We start from the raw sequence: 17,194 nt of genomic DNA on the forward strand, positions 1-17,194 counted from the left end.
CGGGGTCTCTCGGGGCGGGGTCTTTAAGGGCGGACGCGTGGCCTCGCAACGGCGGCGGCGTCATGGCGGAGGCGGCTATGGACGCTGTGCGGAGGGAGTTACGAGAATTCCCGGCCGCCGCAAGGGGTGAGTGGGTTCGCGCGGAGGCTGCGGCGGCCTCGCGTCGACCGCCCGGCAGCCTCAGACGCTGGCGGGACCTTGGGCATGCGGGGAACCGGCGCCCCGAGTCGGGTGCGCCCTGACCCTCCTGGGCCGCCGACAGACACCACGGTTCCCTCTAGTTCGTGTCCCCAAGGAGCGCAGAAGCTCGTGCACCTGACTCCTTGCTGGGCCCTCTCCGATCACTCTTCTGCCCCACCCCCGTGCTGGGTCCCCTGCTCCTCTGCTCCCGTGTCCTCGTGGCTTTCTGGGGTGACTCTTCGCTTTACTCCCAGGGCCCGGGCCAGTCTTCCCCCTGGTGTGTTTCACGCAGTCAGCCCGTTCGGAATAATGGGGCAGTCTGTTGCCCTTCGCAGCCTTTCCTGTCGCTAAGTCTTAAGATGGTCGGATGCTCCCTTTCTGAATCCTTTGCTTGGAACGCTTTATTCAGGAACAGACTTCCCTGAGCTGGTGCAGAGCTTTGGGAGAATTGTAGGCAGCTGTAGAAGTAATCCCTGACTCTTCCCCTGCTTTTTTTTTTTTTTCCCCCTCTCTCCTTGATTCCGTCCCTCCCATTTCTGTTTTACCATTAATTAGCAACACGTGCACGTGGCTTAAACGGATTTCTAATGTGAAGTAAGCGTTCCTCCCGTTCTAGTCTCCAGTTTACATCCTTCCAGAAATACTCAATTTATATCTACACACACATACACACGCGTGCCTGTATAGCTCCTTCTGTATACAAGTGGTAGCCTGCGAAACACACTTTTCTGCACTATGTATCCTGAAGATAGCCCCATAGCCTTCTTCCTCAGTCTTTTTCACTCCTGTGTACTAGTGTGGTAATTTACTGAATCAGCCTACTATTGATAGGCATTTAGGTCATTTGCAGTCTTTCGTTTTGCTAATGCTGCAACGAATATTTTGAGCACCTCGGTACTAAGCACCTCAATGTGTGTGGCTCTGATCAATGTGTTCAGGATATGTCACTGAATAAAACAAATATCTGCCTTCATGGACCTTACCTTCCAGGTGAGGAGACAATTAATCCTAGACACACTAAACGAGTTAATTATACAGTAGAAGAAACAGATTAGAAGACAGATGTTGTGGGAAAGAAAGTAAAGCAGAATAAGAGGTCTCAGGCCAGGTATGGAGTGGGAGGGCAGGTTCCAAGTTTAAGTAAGATAGGGTAGGTAGGCTGCCTTGATAAAGCAGCATTTGAGCACAGGCTTGAAGAAGGAGGGGAAGGGAGTGAGCAGCTCAGACATCTGAGAGAAGAGCCTTGCAGGTAGAGGGCACTGGGGCCAATGCCCTGAGGTGGGAGTGTGCCTGGTGTGTTCACGGAACAATGAAAAGGCCAGCGTGCCTGGAGCAGTCTTTCTGCACATGTGCGAGTATTTCTGTTGCTTAAATTTCTGGCAGAAGAATTGTCAGGCCAAAGGAATTGTTTGGATTCCTTTTGGAAATTCTCTCACATTGAAGCCTCAGGAGGGAGCAGTAGCCGTTCTCTACAGGAAGTCTTTTAATTGGAGGTAGTGAAACTGAAATAATTGCAGAAAATGCAAAAGGTAAAAAACAAAATGGTAGTGTCCACATATTTTGAGAATCCCGGTGAGAACAATAGGGAGATTTACAGAGCCCCCCAAATCATCTTCCCAGCGTGACTGCGTTGGTGGGCTGGCCTGACTGGGAAGGCCCTTTGCCAGTTTCCTCCCCCTTGCTCCCTTGTCTGCTTGGCAGGTTCCACCGTACCCCTGGACAGCGAAGCAAGCACGTGGGCCAGGTCTTTCCTTTTCAGTTTTCTTGGGCCCGCCAGGGTCTTCCCACTTAGTTCCAATTTTTGATCTAAAGACATTTACTTTCTGACTGCAAAGCGAAGATGACCGGTATGGAGACTGACATGAGAGATAGGGCATGATCTCGGAGATGAAAATTAGTGCAGTGGTTGCTGACTGGGGCCAAGACATTCAGGCTAGATCTCATGGATGAAACTAAAAAGCCAAGCTCTGTGTACCCTTTATAGAAGCCGGGAGAGAGGCATTCCAGTCTGAGTGAGCAGCAGGAACAAAGTTTGGCTCTACCTGGGAGTGTGGTAAGGGGCGGGCACCAGACAGGAGGAAACCAGACTGGAAAAGTAGGTTGGGCCTGATCATGTGTTGACTTGAGTGCATGCCAGGGTGGACTATAATTTATAAACCATCAAAGGATTTTTTTTTTTTTTTTTTTAACTAGGGGTATGACAAGATGAGATTGTATTTTAGGAAGATGATTGGGGCCAGGGTAAGGGATGCTTTGAGAAGGAGTGGAATTAAGCCAAGGAAACCAGTTAGTTGACTGCAGCAACCAGCCAGCCAGGAGATGTTGGAGACTTTTCAACCATTGCTGAGCACCTGCTGTGTGTTAGGGACCATTCTAGGCCCTGGGGATACACCACTGAACAAGGCTTGCATCCCAGCCCTTATGGAGCTTACATTCTACTCTAGCACGAGAGACCAATGAACAGTTTTGCTAAGTGAGATACATAGTGTGTTACATGGTGATGAACGAAAGGGAGAGAGAAGGGAAAAAAAGGGAAGGGGTGTAGGGTTGTTGTGCACAGGTTCCAATTTAAAAGCATCACCAGGGAAGGAAGCCCCATTGAAGTGACATTTGAAGACCTGAGGAGGTAGTCTGAATGTAGATACTAGCAGAGGAAAGGAGGGGGTGGTTTGAGAGACCGAGGAGGTAGAATCAGTAGAATTTCGGGACCATCAGTAGGTGACCTGAGTGAAGGAGAAGGAAGAGCCAAAAAGAGTAGATTTGTGAGAGGTGACACAGGGCCACTATAGACATCTGCGCAGGTGGCATACTGTACAACCTGCATAAACACACATGGTAGCGCTGGGTGTCTGAGGGTGGTGATGCTATTCAGTAAGATCAAAAACAGAGTTCAGCCCTTACTTTTCCTCTTAGGGTTTTGTGTGGCAGCCTGTCTGCCCAGTTAGGTTGTAATCTTCTTGAGATGACAGTAGGATCATCACTTGATACCTCCACATGGGCCAAATCAAGTACTGAGTACATTCTGGGTTCTCACTGAGTATCACGGTTGGAGGGTGCTTTCCAGAGTCTTGACTCACCCACACCAGCCTATGGCCTTGGGGCCTCAGCTCTACTCATTCTGGATTTCCCTGCCCTGCCTAAATGGCTGTCTTCCCTAATGGCTGGCGGGAGGTTGGGCACTACAGCGTGGGAAAGCTGAGGGTTCACTGTACAGGGCCGAACATGGTCTCAAGGAGGGTTTGGGTTTGGGGCTGAGCAGCATCCCCTGGCCCTGTGGGCTCTTACGGCCCAGCTTGGTGTGTTTGTGGGTGCTTCACTCTTTCTCCCTTAAATTTCCCTCATTCTTCAATTCCTGGTTGTCCAGGGTCCCTTGGTCATCAGTGGGCATTACCAGTGGTAACAGTGTGTCCTGTCCAAGGAGGGCATCTCTTCTGTAGGCACTGGGACACAACTGGGTGCTGTTGGATTCAGTCCCCTCACCCCCCTCTTTCTCTCAGAGCTCTGTGTGCCTCTTGCTGTGCCCTACCTGGACGAGCCCCCCACTCCACTCCACTTCTACCGAGACTGGGTCTGCCCCAATAGGCCCTGCATCATCCGTAACGCCCTGCAGCACTGGCCAGCTCTGCGGAAGTGGTCCCTCCCCTATCTCAGGTGGGACCTCCCCTGGGGGGTTGTTGGGTGGTTCTTTGTGGTACCTGGGTATGGGCTGAAAGTCCTTTCCTCTAGAGCCACAGTGGGCTCCACAGAGGTGAGCGTGGCCGTGACCCCAGATGGTTACGCGGATGCTGTACGAGGGAACCGCTTTGTGATGCCTGCTGAGCGCCGCCTGCCCCTGAGCTTCGTGCTGGATGTGCTAGAGGGCCAGGCCCAGCACCCAGGAGTCCTCTACGTGCAGAAGCAGTGCTCCAACCTGCCCACTGAGCTGCCCCAGCTGCTGCCTGATCTAGAGTCCCATGTGCCCTGGGCCTCTGAGGCGCTGGGTGAGTGAAGGTATTGGCCGGGCAGGGAAGAAATGGGAAGGAAGGAGTCAGCTCTGCTTGCTTCTCCCTTTGTTGATGACTTGGCCCCTACTCTTGGCCCTTCAGGGTTAGGAGCTATGCACTAAACCTTCAAGTCTCCAGACCATGACTTTGAATTGAACTACGGAACATTGCTACCCTCCTTTCTCCCCCGGGCGGGGGGAGGCACCTTCTGGAGCTCACTCTCTTCTTCCCCTTCCCCCTGTTTGCTCCCTGTGAGCCTCTGGTCCCCCCTAGGCTCTGGTCCAGCATCACTCTGTGGTGGTGGTTCCCAGCCTGGCATTTGAGGATGGCCCTCTCTGACTTGCTCTCTTACCTCTGACCTACAGGAAAGATGCCTGATGCTGTGAACTTCTGGCTGGGGGAGGCGTCTGCAGTGACATCTTGTAGGTGTCAAAGGAATACAGAGGTGGGGGAGGAGGGAAGAGAGGCCAAGAGTGGAAGGTTGGGTCTGGATGGAAGTTAGACTGACTGTTCTCTAAGATTTCTTCTGGGATTCTGGGGTTTGGACATGACAGAGGGCCTCCTGATAGCTCAGGTTGGGGAAGGTCCCGTGGCACTGGGGGTGGAGGGCACTGTGTCTTCTGGGTCTCTGGAAAGCTCTCCAAAGGCCAGCCAGGTCAGGGGTGAACTCAGGAGAACCCTGTTTGCTTGAATTCCCCTCTTAGGTAGACATGAGCCCAGGTGAGCACCAAGTCCCTGGTGAGCAGAGATCTGAAATGCCGAATGCTTGCCCAACTCCTCAGCATCCCCTTGGGCCTGCTTTGTGCTCTTCTGTTATGCCATCTGTCACGTCGGTCTTGGGTGCAGGGTCCTGAATGTGATCATTTGTCCCCTCCTGTGCCCTGCCCCTCATAACCCTGGGCCTTCTTTGTATTGGCAGTACACAAGGACCACTATGAGAACCTCTACTGTGTGGTCTCAGGGGAGAAACGCTTCCTGCTACACCCACCCAGCGACCGGCCCTTCATCCCCTATGGTATGGGACTCAGCCTGCAGGGGCTGGAGAGCAGGTGGCCCCAGGTAGAGGGAGGGCAGTGAGGGCCCTGGGCGGGCTCGTGCACCAGGCCTGAGGTGTGGACGCAGTGTTTCCATTGCACTCAGGGAACAAGTGGGAGGAACTGAGAAGCTGCGGGCCATTTGAGTGTCCCCACACCTTTCTCTGGTTTCAGAGCTGTACACACCAGCAACCTACCAGCTAACTGAAGAGGGCTCCTTTGAGATGGTGGATGAAGAGGCCACGGAGAAGGTGTCTGCCTTGTTCCTGGGCCCTGGGGAGAGGGAAGGGTCAGAACCTGGTCTCTGAGGAGCAGGCACAGTAGAGTTGGGGAGATGGCACCTGGTTCTGAAAGATCCCTAAGTCTGGATCCTCCTAGTGCTGAACAGGGCAGGTCGTGTGGTGTTTCCCTCTGGAAGGCACAGAGCTGGAGGGCCTGGGGGCTTTGGGCCTGCTCCCTGGCATCCATTGTGTCCCCAGGTACCCTGGATCCCACTGGACCCACTGGCTCCAGATCTGGCCCGGTACCCCAGTTACAGTCAGGCCCGGGCCCTTTGCTGCACGGTGCAGGCCGGTGAGATGCTCTACCTGCCAGCCCTGTGGTTCCACCATGTCCAGCAGTCCCATGGCTGCATTGCTGGTGAGGAGCTGCCCGCAGGGCAGCTGGGGAATGGTTTGGGGAGGCAGTAGGTTAGGAGGGGGACCTTCATGCTCAGGTCTCCATTTTCTCCACAGTGAACTACTGGTATGATATGGAGTATGACCTTAAGTACAGTTACTTCCAGCTGCTTGACTCCCTTACTAAGGCCTCAGGCCTCGACTGATGGAGCCTTGGTGAACATTGCCACGACACCTGGTGGGAAAGGTCGTGCCCTCTCTGGCCAGGTCACTTTCAGAGTGGCTGGCTGCCGACCCGGCTCAGCTTGGCTTGGGATCAGCGTTGGAGAGGTTGGGGAGGTGATCTGGAGGCCCAGGAGGTGCCAGACAGGTCTGGGTGTGGGCTCCCAGGAAGTTCCCACACAGGCGAGGTAGCAGCCTGTCCCGGAGGAGGTTTGGGCTTCAGGTGCGGCGCCGCCTCTCACTGCCACCGCGGCCTCGGGCACCTTAGCACCTTGGAGCGCTGGTGTCCTGCCTGGAAACCAGAGAAGCTGGTGTTTCCTACCCCACGGCGTGTTGTGAGCCCCGGAGAGAGAGCCGGAAGGACCAGAAGGGCTGGCATGGAGGGAAATGTGCAATAAAAGATGACTGTGATTCATGTGTGCTGAGACTCCCTCTCGAAGTTGCTTTCTGTGGTCTGGTGAGGGCTGGAAGGTTCAGGTGAACATTTCAGGGTTACTCTGATTGCGGCTGAGGGCTGGGTCCAGACCTGCACCCGAGGACCTCTCTGCTGCCAAGACCCCTCTATCTGTGACAGCCGTCGCAGCCCCTCTCAGGGCAAGCGGACTGCACCGACTCGGCCTGTAAAGCTGTGGCGAGCTTTGCTCTGGCCTTGTGGGCTGTCCTCCAGCTTCGGGGCAGCTGATGGGGTCTGGGGCCCCCAGGGTCACCCCTGCTTCTCCCACAACAAGGACAGGTAGGAGGGGACAGAAAACCCTGCCGCCCACCTCCGCAGGGGTCTCTGCACTCAGACTCCCTCCCTCCCTGCACCCACCCAGAGCTGGAAGAGCCCCCTTCCCCAAATGCCACCCCGAGGCGTCATCATCCCGGTCCCCCGGCTCCGAGGGTGGAGGCAGCCGCGCACGCTGCTTGGGAGGGCTGTTTCGTGGAAGGAACCACACCCCTGCCAGGTTGTGATGGGCCTGGGGCACTCCCCTCAGATTGGCCAAGCGCTTCAGTCAGGACTGGGCATTCCTGTCCTACTGGCACGGAAGGTTGTGAAAGACCCTGCGACAGGGGACGAGGCTTTTCCACCTGCTGCTGCCCTGGGCCCACTCCCTGCTTTCTAGATGTCAGTGGCCCTTCTAGGTCCAGGCATGAGAGCAGGGCTGAGTGGGGTAGGTGCTGATGGCAACGGCTGGAGGGAACGGGTCTTCATGGGTGGTAAGCCCCCATCCCGGGGGTGTCTGAGTCTCCATATAGGTTTAAGGTTCCTCATTTCCTCGGCAGGTATCTTGTCCTGGAGTGGGTGTGAGGCTTGGGTGGAGTGGAGGCAGTTGGGAGGGACCAGGGAGGAGCTTGGGGCCAGCTGGTGGTACATCACTGGCTCTGGGTTAAAAAGCCAACAGTCCTTGGTCCTGCATCCACTGCCTGCCATCTGTGGCTCCTGAGGACGGACAGCTTCATGGCTCTGGTAAGACCTGCTAGGGAGCTGGGCCCCCACTCTGACGCTTGGTCCTCCTGGGGCCTGGTTACTGCTATTTCTTTTTTTATTTTGTAAAGACTTGTTGCTTTGAGAGTATGCACGCTTGTGGGGCAGGGGGAGGGGCAACAGAGGGAGAAAATCTCAAGCCGACTCCCCACTGAACACGGAGCCTGACACGTGGGGCCCGACACGCGGGACCCCGCGGCTGGATCTCACATGAGCCGAAATCAAGAGTTGGATGGATGCTTAACCAACTGAGTCACCCAGGTGCCCCCCCCCCCCCCCCCCCGGTTATTGCTATTTCTTAAGGGGAGCTGTGGGTGTCTCCGGGTGTAGAGAGGGGAGTTTGCCTGCATCGGACCAGGGCGTCCTGCCCTAGAGATGGGCTCCAGGCAGAGTTCCTGGCCCCATGGATTGGGCCCTGAGAACTCAGGCTCCAAGGAAGTAGCTGCTCCAGTGCTCCCGACTCAATTGCTTGGAGCGTGGGGGCCCCAGAGCGGACACTGCCAGATGAATTTCCCCAGCCCTACCCCTGGACTCCAGCCATCAGGACCTTTCTGAGGCAGGGCTGAAGGCCAAAAGGAATAGTTGGTACAGGCTTCTCTGGCACATTTGTCATGGTTTATATCCCCAGATCCATGTTCGTGGGTTTGGATGGACCTGCCTGGGGACCCTCTTTAGCCCGACCTTGTAGCGCCTGGAGGACTTGAAAGCCTGTGGGTGGTGTGAGCTGCTAACTGCTGTTCCTGCTCAAGCAGAGGACCCATTTCCATAAATGATTCCTGGCCAGGGGTGGGGAGGCCGTCTGAAAACCCAAGTCTGTGCTCTCCACTCCTGCTTCTCCAAATAGAGGGTTTGCTTAACTGGATCAGGCCTCCATGTAAGCTGCTCAACCAAGGGAGCAGCCCCACCAAGGGGCCCAAGGCCAGGCTGGGCCTTAGCGAGCTTCTTCCCCTCTCTAGCCGTATATGCCCCCAGGCCTCCTGCCACCCAAGGCCAGCCTCCAGGCTGCTTAGCAAGGGTTAGCTGGGGATGTGGGGTGGAAAGACTGAAAGACACTCTAGTAGGAACTGGAAGCAGATAAGCGTGGGATTGAGAGCCAGCTTGGTCCAGTCCTGGCCCTGGACCTCCGGCAAGGGACTAGCCTTTCTCTTCTTCTGTTTCCTTGTGGGATGGGTTATGATAAGTAGTCCCTACACACAGGGTGGTTGTGTGAGTAAAGAAATTAACGTGCATATAAAGCCCTTGGACCAACGCCGGCCTGGAGTGCTGGGTAAGTGTTGGCAGGCGTCGTTGGGAGCTCCCGTAGCCGCCTTTCCATTCAGGACTCTGATGGGATGCGGGGCAGGGCTGGTCCCTTTGGTTCGGGACTGGTCCTGGATGGGTCACCCTGGCCTCTTCTTTGGGCTTGCCTTGTCTCCTTCGGGCTCAGCAGCCTGCAGCAAGCCTGTCCTCCCCGTCCTCTGCAGGCAAAGGTTCCTGGGACCTGCCTGCTCACCATTCGTGTCCTGCAGGCCCATGGCCTGCCCTCGAAGGACCTAGGTGAGTGCTGGGCCCAGGGAGGACAGTGGCATTGTAGCTGGGCTCCTCAGAGTGGGACAGGGCCAGTGGCAAGAGACTCTAGGGGTGGGCGTGCAGGGGGTCCTAGAGAGGGTGCCAGGAGGAGGTGCTGGGGGGAATGTTGGGTAGCACCCCAGCCTCTCCTCCTGCCTCCCGACCTAGCCCCATTCCATGGGTCTCTAGGCCTCCCAGGGCTGCCTGGGATGGAAGGTCATGGACTCTGGGCAGCTGGGCTGGGTGGGGCTGTTGGCCATCAGCAGGCACTGGTTCCTCCTTACCGCAGTGACCCCCTCTGACTGCTATGTGAGTCTGTGGCTGCCCACAGCCTCTAGCCACAGGCTCCAGACACGCACAGTCAAGAACAGCAGAAACCCCGTCTGGAATCAGAGCTTTCGCTTCCGAATCCACAGCCAGCTCAAGGTGGGCCAGGTGTCAGCCCCTGCCCTGCCCACTGTCCCTGCCAGCCCTTGTTCCGTGCCCTGGCCCCGCTCACCTTCCTACTCCATCCCTTCCTGCAGCTCCTCACTCTCTTCCCTTCCAGAATGTCTTGCAGCTGCAAGTCTTTGACCAGGATCTTCTGACCAGCGATGACCCCATGTTGTCAGTGCTATTTGACTTGGGGACTTTGCAGGCTGGGGACTTCCGCCGAGAGAGCTTCTCACTGAACCCTCAGGCAAGGCTGTGCCCAGGGTAGCGGTGGGCCTTAGCTCTGGGAGGGGAGGTGCTTTGGAGGGGAGCTGGGCACATGGCCCTCTTCTCTAGTGGCTGGTCCAGGCTTCCCCAGCATTGCAGAGGCCATGGGCAGCCCAGGAGCTGCTGTCACTGAGGAACAGTCCCATCCCCGACCCTCTTTCTTGGCCCTTAAGCCAAGAACAGCTTTCTAGGAGCCACCCAGAGAAGGTGGACAGAGCAACCTGGAGATGGACATTGGCTCTCCCCACCTTTGGGGCCCTAGGAGCCCCTGCTGGCGTCTACATTGAAATCTACACACCCACTCCTCACCCGTTCTAACTTGCTGCTTTATTTCTCCAGGGTGAGGAGCGGCTAGAAGTTGAATTTCGGCTGCAGAGATTGTGAGTCAGGGGCGATGGGGTGATTTTTGTGTGGGAGTGTTTCTCGGGGAAGGACAGAGCCCAGCACACCCAGAGCTGACACCCTCCCCTGGGAGACACCCACTGATGGTTGGGGGTGTGTGGCCTTCCCTCCTTGAGGGGTGAGAGCCTGGAAAGCTGGACTTGCGATGAGGGTCACTGGTGGCTCTTTCAGGACAGACTGTGCTGAGCAGCTTTTCAGCAATGGCATCCTGGTGGTGAGTCCAGAACCCCTCCCTCATGCCCTCTTTCCTGGGCCTGAAGCGTGGGCCCCCCGTTGGGGATTCAGGGGTAGAACTGAGTTGGGGGGCTCTGGGATTTCAGTTCTTCAAGAGGGTACAACCTCAAGCAAATGTTTGGTGACTCAGGGCCAATGTAATAAAGTGCTGAGGACCAAAACCAGGGTACTGGGAGGGTGGGGGCCTCTAACAGGGGAGGGGTGCGAGTCTGAGGGGCATTCTTAATGACTCAGGCCCGGGAGCTCTCCTGCTTGCATGTTCGACTGGAGGAGGCAGGGGACCAGAAGCGTAAGTCCCCAACCTACTGGGATAGCCCCTAGCCCTCTGCCCTGGTCTTCCCCTTTCTATGGGGATCCTGGATGGGACCTTCCATTAGCTGCCCTCAGCTCTCATAGGCAGCAGTCGAGGTTAGGGGCAAATCCATGCTGCGGCTCCCCAGGACTCGAGTGTGTCCCCTTAGTCCTCAGAGTGGCTGTGGTGGGGTCTCCATCTCCCAGCCTGGGCCTTTGCCAGTCTTCCCTCGCGGTGGGGGGAGGGAAGTACCCCTCAGGCCCCTTATGTGAGACCGCCTTGGGCCTCTGTGGGCCAAGACCTTATTCGCAGCCTCTCTGCTCTGGTTCCTGTTTCCAGAGTCCGAGGGCAGAGTTCAGCTTGTGGTTCCTGGGTCCTGTGAGGGTCAACATGAGGCCTCCGTGGGTGCTGACCCCTTTTGCTTCCATTGCCCAGCCTGCTGGGAGCAGGAACTGGGTATTCTTCTGCAGGTAGTGTGCTGCTCCATCATACGAGGCCGGGCCTGCAGGGTCTTTCTCCCTCCTTCCCTCCCTCCTTCCCTCCCTCCTTCCCTCCCTCCTTCCCTCCCTCCTTCCCTCCCTCCTTCCCTCCCTCCTTCCCTCCCCACTTCCTCCTAGCTGGTCCCTCTGCTCGTGCTGAGCCCCCCACCCCATCACTTTAGGGCAGAATCAGGCATCCTGGGAAGAGGGTGGGGTCGACGTTGGCCTCCTAGCCCTCTTCCTGCTGCTTTGTCACTCCCCAGGGCAATGGGCGAGGTCCTTGCTGGAGGGTCTTCTGAGGTCTTCTTTCATCCTCCCTGCAGGATGCCCCTCAAGAGCAACTGAAGGTGCCCCTAAGGGCCTTGCCCTCTGGCCAAGTGGTGAGGCTTGTCTTCCCTACGTCCCAGGTACTTACTTGATCACCCAAAGGAAGAATGCCAGAAGCATGGGCCGGGCTGGGCCCTAGGCCTTGCAGGGCTGGCCTGCTTTGGTAGGAGCTGCAGTCTTTGGGCCCGGCTCTGGGGAGAGGGGGTCTTCTGAGCAGCCCTGCCTTCGAGCCTCAGGCCTTGCCCCTGTGGAGATGGCCAGAGGCCCAAGGGAGCACGGGGTGGGGGGGGGGAGGGAGGGACATCACAGGGTGTGGCTTGGGCCGGGATGAGAGGGACATGGTGGCTGGCTTTTGTGACTGGTGTTCATGGTTTCCAGGAACCCCTGATGAGGGTGGAGCTGAGAAAAGAAGAAGGGTGAGGGCTGGGCCCAGGAGGAGGGGGCGTGGTGGGGGCTGGCGGGGGAGGGAGCAGGCTGCCACCTGAGCTTGAGATTGAGGCAGAGAGAGGGCAAGGGAACTACCAGAGGAGAGAAACCTCGCTCCTTTTGGGTGGCAGCCATTGTGGGTGGACCTTAGCTAATGTTCACTAGACAAGAGGAGTCACCCACCCTGGCCCTTCTTTACATGCCTGCAAAACTGGCTCCTCACCTCGAAGAGGTGGGAACACTGTTTCTTGTCTCTTCTGGAGTTATTTTTGGGTGGGGGAGGGAGCAAAGCTCAGAGGTAGAAGTAGGTCTGTGGTGGTGGGACCCACCCAGGGGGCCTACGTGCAACCTGGGACCCCAGAGGGGCCTGTTTATTTATTTACTTCTAAAGATTTGATTTATCTGACAGAGACACAGCCAGAGAGGGAACACAAGCAGGGGGAGTGGGGGAGGGAGACGCAGGCTCCCCGCGGAGCAGGGAGCCCGCCGCGGGGCTCGATCCCGGGACCCCGGGACCGCGACCTGAGCCGAGGGCGTCTGCCCGGCTGAGCCGCCCAGGCGCCCCCCGGGGCCTTTCAGACGCCAGCGTTCCCGGTCCTGTGAATCCTCTTTGCTGTATTCCCTGTGTCCCCGCAGGGTCCAGGTTCACCCCCTCCCCTCACAGCCACATGCCTCACGCTTCAGTCTGGGCAGGGGTGAGGGCGGGGGAGGCTGAAGAGTTGGCAGTGGGTTTCTCCGGGGAGGCAGGCCCAGCTTCCTCTTCTGTGATGAGGCCGGAGCTGCCTTATAGTCCCTTCCTTCTCCCCCGCAGACCGAGGGAGCTGGCGGTGCGGCTGGGCTGCGGCCCCTGTGCCGAGGAGCAGGCCTTCCTGAGCAGGAGGAAGCGGGTGGTGGCCAGAGCCCTGAAGCAGGCCCTGCAGCTGGATGATGACCTGCAGGAGGACGAGGTCTCTGTGGGCCAGGCTGCATGGGATAGGCTTGCTCGGGCCCAGAGCTGAATGATTGTTTCTTCACCAGAGCAGAGCGTGGTCACCTCCTATCTGCCTGGCCCGGCTCTGCTTCCCTCTCATGTGATGTTTTCGGGAGCCCGATGCCATCAGATGCAGAGCACTGCATGAGGCACCTGGAGCTTGTAACTGCCCCACCTCCCCAGCTGCCCCCTGGGCTAGCTTTCCTTCTCCTTGTTTCTTGATTCTTGGCCTGGTCCAGGTTTTGGGACTTGGGTCCAGTCTGACTGATCAGTGAGACGTGCAGGCTGAGGGCCGCCCGCCAGCCTGGGGCATCTCTTTCCAAGGGGGAAAGGGGTGGCTGTGTGGGAGACTTTTGAGGTGGCCGTGGGGCTTCCAGAAAGTGATTATGAGACTCCTCGGGCTAGGGGTGAGGAGATAAGGCCTTGTACTTGGCCATTTTTCCTGGAGTTCTTAAAACCAGACAAGCCCAACCCTTGAGAGGCTACTTCTGATTAGATCCTCCTCAGCAGGCCTGACCAGCACTGGTTCCAAGAGCCCTGATCAGGTGTTGACTGGCCTGGCTCTTCTGTCTTCCAGATCCCCGTGGTAGCTGTTATGGCCACCGGTGGTGGGATCCGGGCGATGGTTTCCCTCTATGGGCAGCTGGCTGGACTGAGGGAGCTGGGTCTCTTGGATTGCATCTCCTACATCACAGGGGCCTCGGGCTCCACCTGGTGAGCTGGCCGCAGGTTGAGCGCAGGAGTCTGGGGGTGGCAGTGGTGAGGCTCTTGTAGACCCCCTGGGTGCCTCTGACCCAGTTGGGAGAGCTGGGAGAAAGGACGTGCCAGAGGGAAACCCGCTCAATGGGACCATTGGGAGGTGCCTGCTAGACTGTTGTCCTAGGATAGAGAGCCCACAGTATACAGTGACCCCCTGGGCTTCGGCTTTTCCCAGGGCTTTGGCCAACCTCTACGAGGACCCAGAATGGTCTCAGAAAGACCTGGCAGGGCCCACCGCGACACTGAAGACACAGGTGACCAAGAGCAAACTGGGCGTGCTGGCCCCCAGTCATCTCCAGCGGTACTGGCAGGAGTTGGCTGAGCGTGCCCGCCAGGGCCACCCGACCTGCTTCACCGACCTGTGGGCCCTCATCAGCGAGGCACTGCTGCACGATGAGGTGCGGGGAGGGGTGGGGCCAGGGCATGGTCTGAAGGTCGGGAGCAGCTCTGGGCAGTAGGGGTGGCAAAGGCCTCAGGCACCAGAAAGCCACAGCTTTAGGCTCAAATCCTCTCTGTCCGTCAGCCCCATGACCACACACTCTCAGCCCAGCGGGAGGCCCTGAGTCATGGCCAGAACCCTCTGCCCATCTACTGTGCCCTCAACACCAAGGAAAAGAACCTGACCACCTTTGAATTTGGAGGTGAGTAGCCCTGGGGCTGAGAGCTGCGTTCTCGTGCTGGCAGGGTGAGGGGGAGCTGGGCCTGTGTGTAGGAAATGGGTGTTACACCCCCCCGTTCGGGGCCAGGTCCCATGCTTTCCAGAGACTGTCATCCTCCCAGAGTCACTCAGGCTTTGGGAGGGGGTTAGGTCCACGCTCAGGGTGCCTGCACCCAGCCCAAGCCTCCAGGTCGCCAGGCCGCCCTGATGTGAAGCCTGTGGTGGTTGAGGGTGCTGGGGGTCTGAATCCCACAGTGAAGCTGTGTCGTTTCCTCACAGAGTGGTGTGAGTTCTCCCCTTACGAGGTTGGCTTTCCCAAGTACGGCGCCTTCATCCCCTCTGAGCTCTTTGGCTCTGAGTTCTTCATGGGGCGCCTGACCAAGCGGCTTCCTGAGTCCCGAATCTGCTTCCTTGAAGGTGAGGGGGGCGGCTGGAAGGTTATGGAAGCAGGGGTGGTGGGGAGAATGGGCCTGGGGTAGATGGCAGGCCTCCACCTCTCTGGTCGGTCACGGGGCCGTTTCCTGGTCTAGGATGGGCTGTGGGGAGGGGTCGGGTTGTGATGGGGTGGGAGACTCTCCCCTCTGGTTCCCTCTTCCCCCCATGACCCCTCTCAGGTATCTGGAGCAACCTGTACGCAGCCAACCTCCAGGACAGCTTATACTGGGCCTCAGAACCCAGCCAGTTCTGGGACCGCTGGGCACAGGATCGGGCCACCCTGGGTAGGTTCCTGGGCTCCTTGGAAGGAGCTGGAGAGACAGCCACTAGAGAACCTGGGGGATGGTGCGGCGGCCTTTGGGTGTCCACAGAAGCTAGGGTAAAAGTTCAGGGGTCCCCCTTTCCTAAAAGACGCTCCACTTTCCCTTTCTTGACTATGCAGACAAGGAGCAGGTCCCTCTTCTGAAGATAGAAGAGACTCCCACAGGGGCCGGCAGGATTGCTGAGTTTTTCACTGACCTTCTGACACGGCGCCCACTGGCCCAGGCCACCCACAATTTCCTACGAGGCCTCCATTTCCACAAGGACTATTTCCATCATCCTCACTTTTCCACCTGGAAAGGTATCTTTTCTCTCCCTGGTCCCAGTTCTCCAAGGTCTGCCCATGGCCACCTGAGCCTTGGGTCCCTGGTCCAGACACCCACACCCTGCAACCCCCAGGCCCCAAGCTCCTTTGAGCTTAGTTCACTGGGCTGCCTAGACCGGCAACCCTTTTTCCTCTCCTTCTATTGTGGATCAGGGCCCATCTGTGGGGTCTTGGGAAGTGGCAGGGCTACTTTGGCAGGAGAGGTCAGGGAGCAGAGGGCAGGGTCAGCTTCTATCATTAGCAAGGAGCTAGCATTAGGCTAGAGGGGTCTGGAGGCCTCGGCACCAATGATAGCTGCTTTTTCACCCCATCCCCCTGACCTTTGCAGCCACCAAACTGGATGGGCTCCCCAACCAGCTGACACCTGCAGAGCCCCACCTTTGTCTGCTGGATGTTGGCTACCTTATCAACACCAGCTTCCCGCCCCTCCTACGGCCCACACGGGATGTGGACCTCATCCTGTCGCTGGATTACAACCTCGGAGGAGCCTTTCAGGTGGGCTGGGGGGCAGGCTAGAGAGGCAGTGGTGACCCCAGGCCTGGCCTGACATCCTGGCTCTTGCCTCCAGGGACATCTACCTTAGAGTCCAGTATCTGGTCCAGCTTCCCTTAGAGGCTGAGACAGGGACACCCTGGGAATGGCATCCTAGGAACTGTGGATCCTGTGAATTTACCACCAGGGGGAGTTACAGTGACAGGGAGATGTTTTTAAGTGTATTTTATATTTGGGGTCCCTGCCACCCCCATTTGGTCCTGGACCTCTGGAACCCTGTGCTGTGAGTTTTTCCTGTTGGTCCAGTGAAGTTTCCTGCAGAACCTGGGAGTTGTTAGCAGCCCCTCACAGCAGAGCTCAGGGGAGCTGCAGCAGGGAGGCTGTCAGGGTTCGAGCACTTTCCCATGTCTGGCCTGGCCCTGTGGGTCTGCCTGGGTCGGATTTGGCATCTGGACACTGAGTCCCCCGTGTCTCAGCTGCCCTCCAGCTTCAGCTGGCCCGGTGGTGGAGACACGCACGGGGGAGCCCCACCCATTGACACCCCTCTTCCTGCCACGCAGCAGCTGCAGCTCCTGGGCCGGCTGTGCCAGGCACAGGGCATCCCTTTCCCGCCCATCTCACCCAGCCCTGAGGAGCAGCGCCAGCCTCGCGAGTGCCACTTGTTTCTGGACCCAGCCTGCCCCGACGCCCCGGCTGTGCTGCACTTCCCTCTGGTGGATGGCTCCTTCCGCGAATACGAGGCCCCTGGTGAGTGCCCTTGCCCTCCCCCCTCCAGCCTTCATGCCTCTCCACAGGGGACCCCCAGCCTCAGCTCCACACTCTCCCCCAGGCATCCCGCGCCCCCCTGAGGAGAAGGCGGCCGGGGAGGTGAACCTGTCTTCCTCCGACTCCCCCTACCACTACTCTAAGCTGACCTACAGCCCGGAGGACGCAGACAAGCTGCTCTGCCTGACCCATTACAACATCTGCAACAACCGGGAGCGGCTGCTGGAGGCGCTGCGGGGTGCCCTGCAGCGGAGGCGCGGGCGGCACCAGCCCCAGTGAGGGCGTGAGGCTCCCCCGCTGCCTGCCACCCCCCCCCCCCCCCGCAAGGCGAACAGGACAAGTTTCCTCCCCACGTGTTCCGGAGCCCCTGGGGCCTGGAGGGCCCTGCAGCCCCCAGCAACCTCGCCACATCCACATGCAGGGGCCTTGAGCATCTTAAAAGGGCTGGGCCTTGGCTCCTCGGGCCGGAGGCAGCCCCCTCTTCAAGCAAGGAGAATATTCGGGGGGCTCTGTGGTCACCCGAGGTAGGCCTGGGGGACAAGGGCTTGAGCCCAGAGC

The 17,194-nt window shown here is 58.2% G+C and overlaps 1 protein-coding gene across 3 annotated transcripts; it reads left to right on the top strand.

Moving 5' to 3' along the window:
- The first annotated feature begins 38 nt into the window (after positions 1-38).
- On the top strand, positions 39-16,915 carry LOC114201677 (bifunctional peptidase and (3S)-lysyl hydroxylase JMJD7). Of its 3 annotated transcripts, XM_088024733.1 has the most exons (25): positions 39-126; positions 3,678-3,831; positions 3,907-4,160; positions 4,529-4,585; positions 5,083-5,178; positions 5,372-5,448; positions 8,968-9,040; positions 9,342-9,478; positions 9,600-9,731; positions 10,091-10,131; positions 10,325-10,367; positions 10,622-10,676; positions 11,019-11,149; positions 11,482-11,565; positions 11,864-11,901; positions 12,723-12,858; positions 13,459-13,595; positions 13,816-14,038; positions 14,164-14,281; positions 14,578-14,715; positions 14,913-15,017; positions 15,176-15,355; positions 15,708-15,874; positions 16,432-16,618; positions 16,701-16,915. In XM_088024733.1, exons 1-25 carry the CDS (start codon positions 63-65, stop codon positions 16,913-16,915), a joined length of 3,042 nt encoding a protein of 1,013 aa, XP_087880859.1. In that variant the 5' UTR covers positions 39-62. The 3 variants fall into 3 exon arrangements, with proteins under 3 accessions (XP_087880859.1, XP_027950298.1, XP_027950295.2); XM_028094494.2 differs by lacking the exons at positions 39-126; positions 3,678-3,831; positions 3,907-4,160; ... (1 more) ...; positions 5,083-5,178; positions 5,372-5,448 and adding an exon at positions 5,849-6,219; XM_028094497.2 differs by lacking the exons at positions 8,968-9,040; positions 9,342-9,478; positions 9,600-9,731; ... (14 more) ...; positions 16,432-16,618; positions 16,701-16,915 and adding exons at positions 5,677-5,836; positions 5,932-6,118.
- The last annotated feature ends 279 nt before the right edge of the window (positions 16,916-17,194 follow it).

This window comes from Eumetopias jubatus, unplaced genomic scaffold, assembly GCF_037043125.1.
Source record: "Eumetopias jubatus isolate StellerSeaLion01/CBP00866 unplaced genomic scaffold, mEumJub1_p1.0 scaffold_7, whole genome shotgun sequence".
NCBI classification, from domain to species: Eukaryota; Metazoa; Chordata; class Mammalia; order Carnivora; family Otariidae; genus Eumetopias; species Eumetopias jubatus.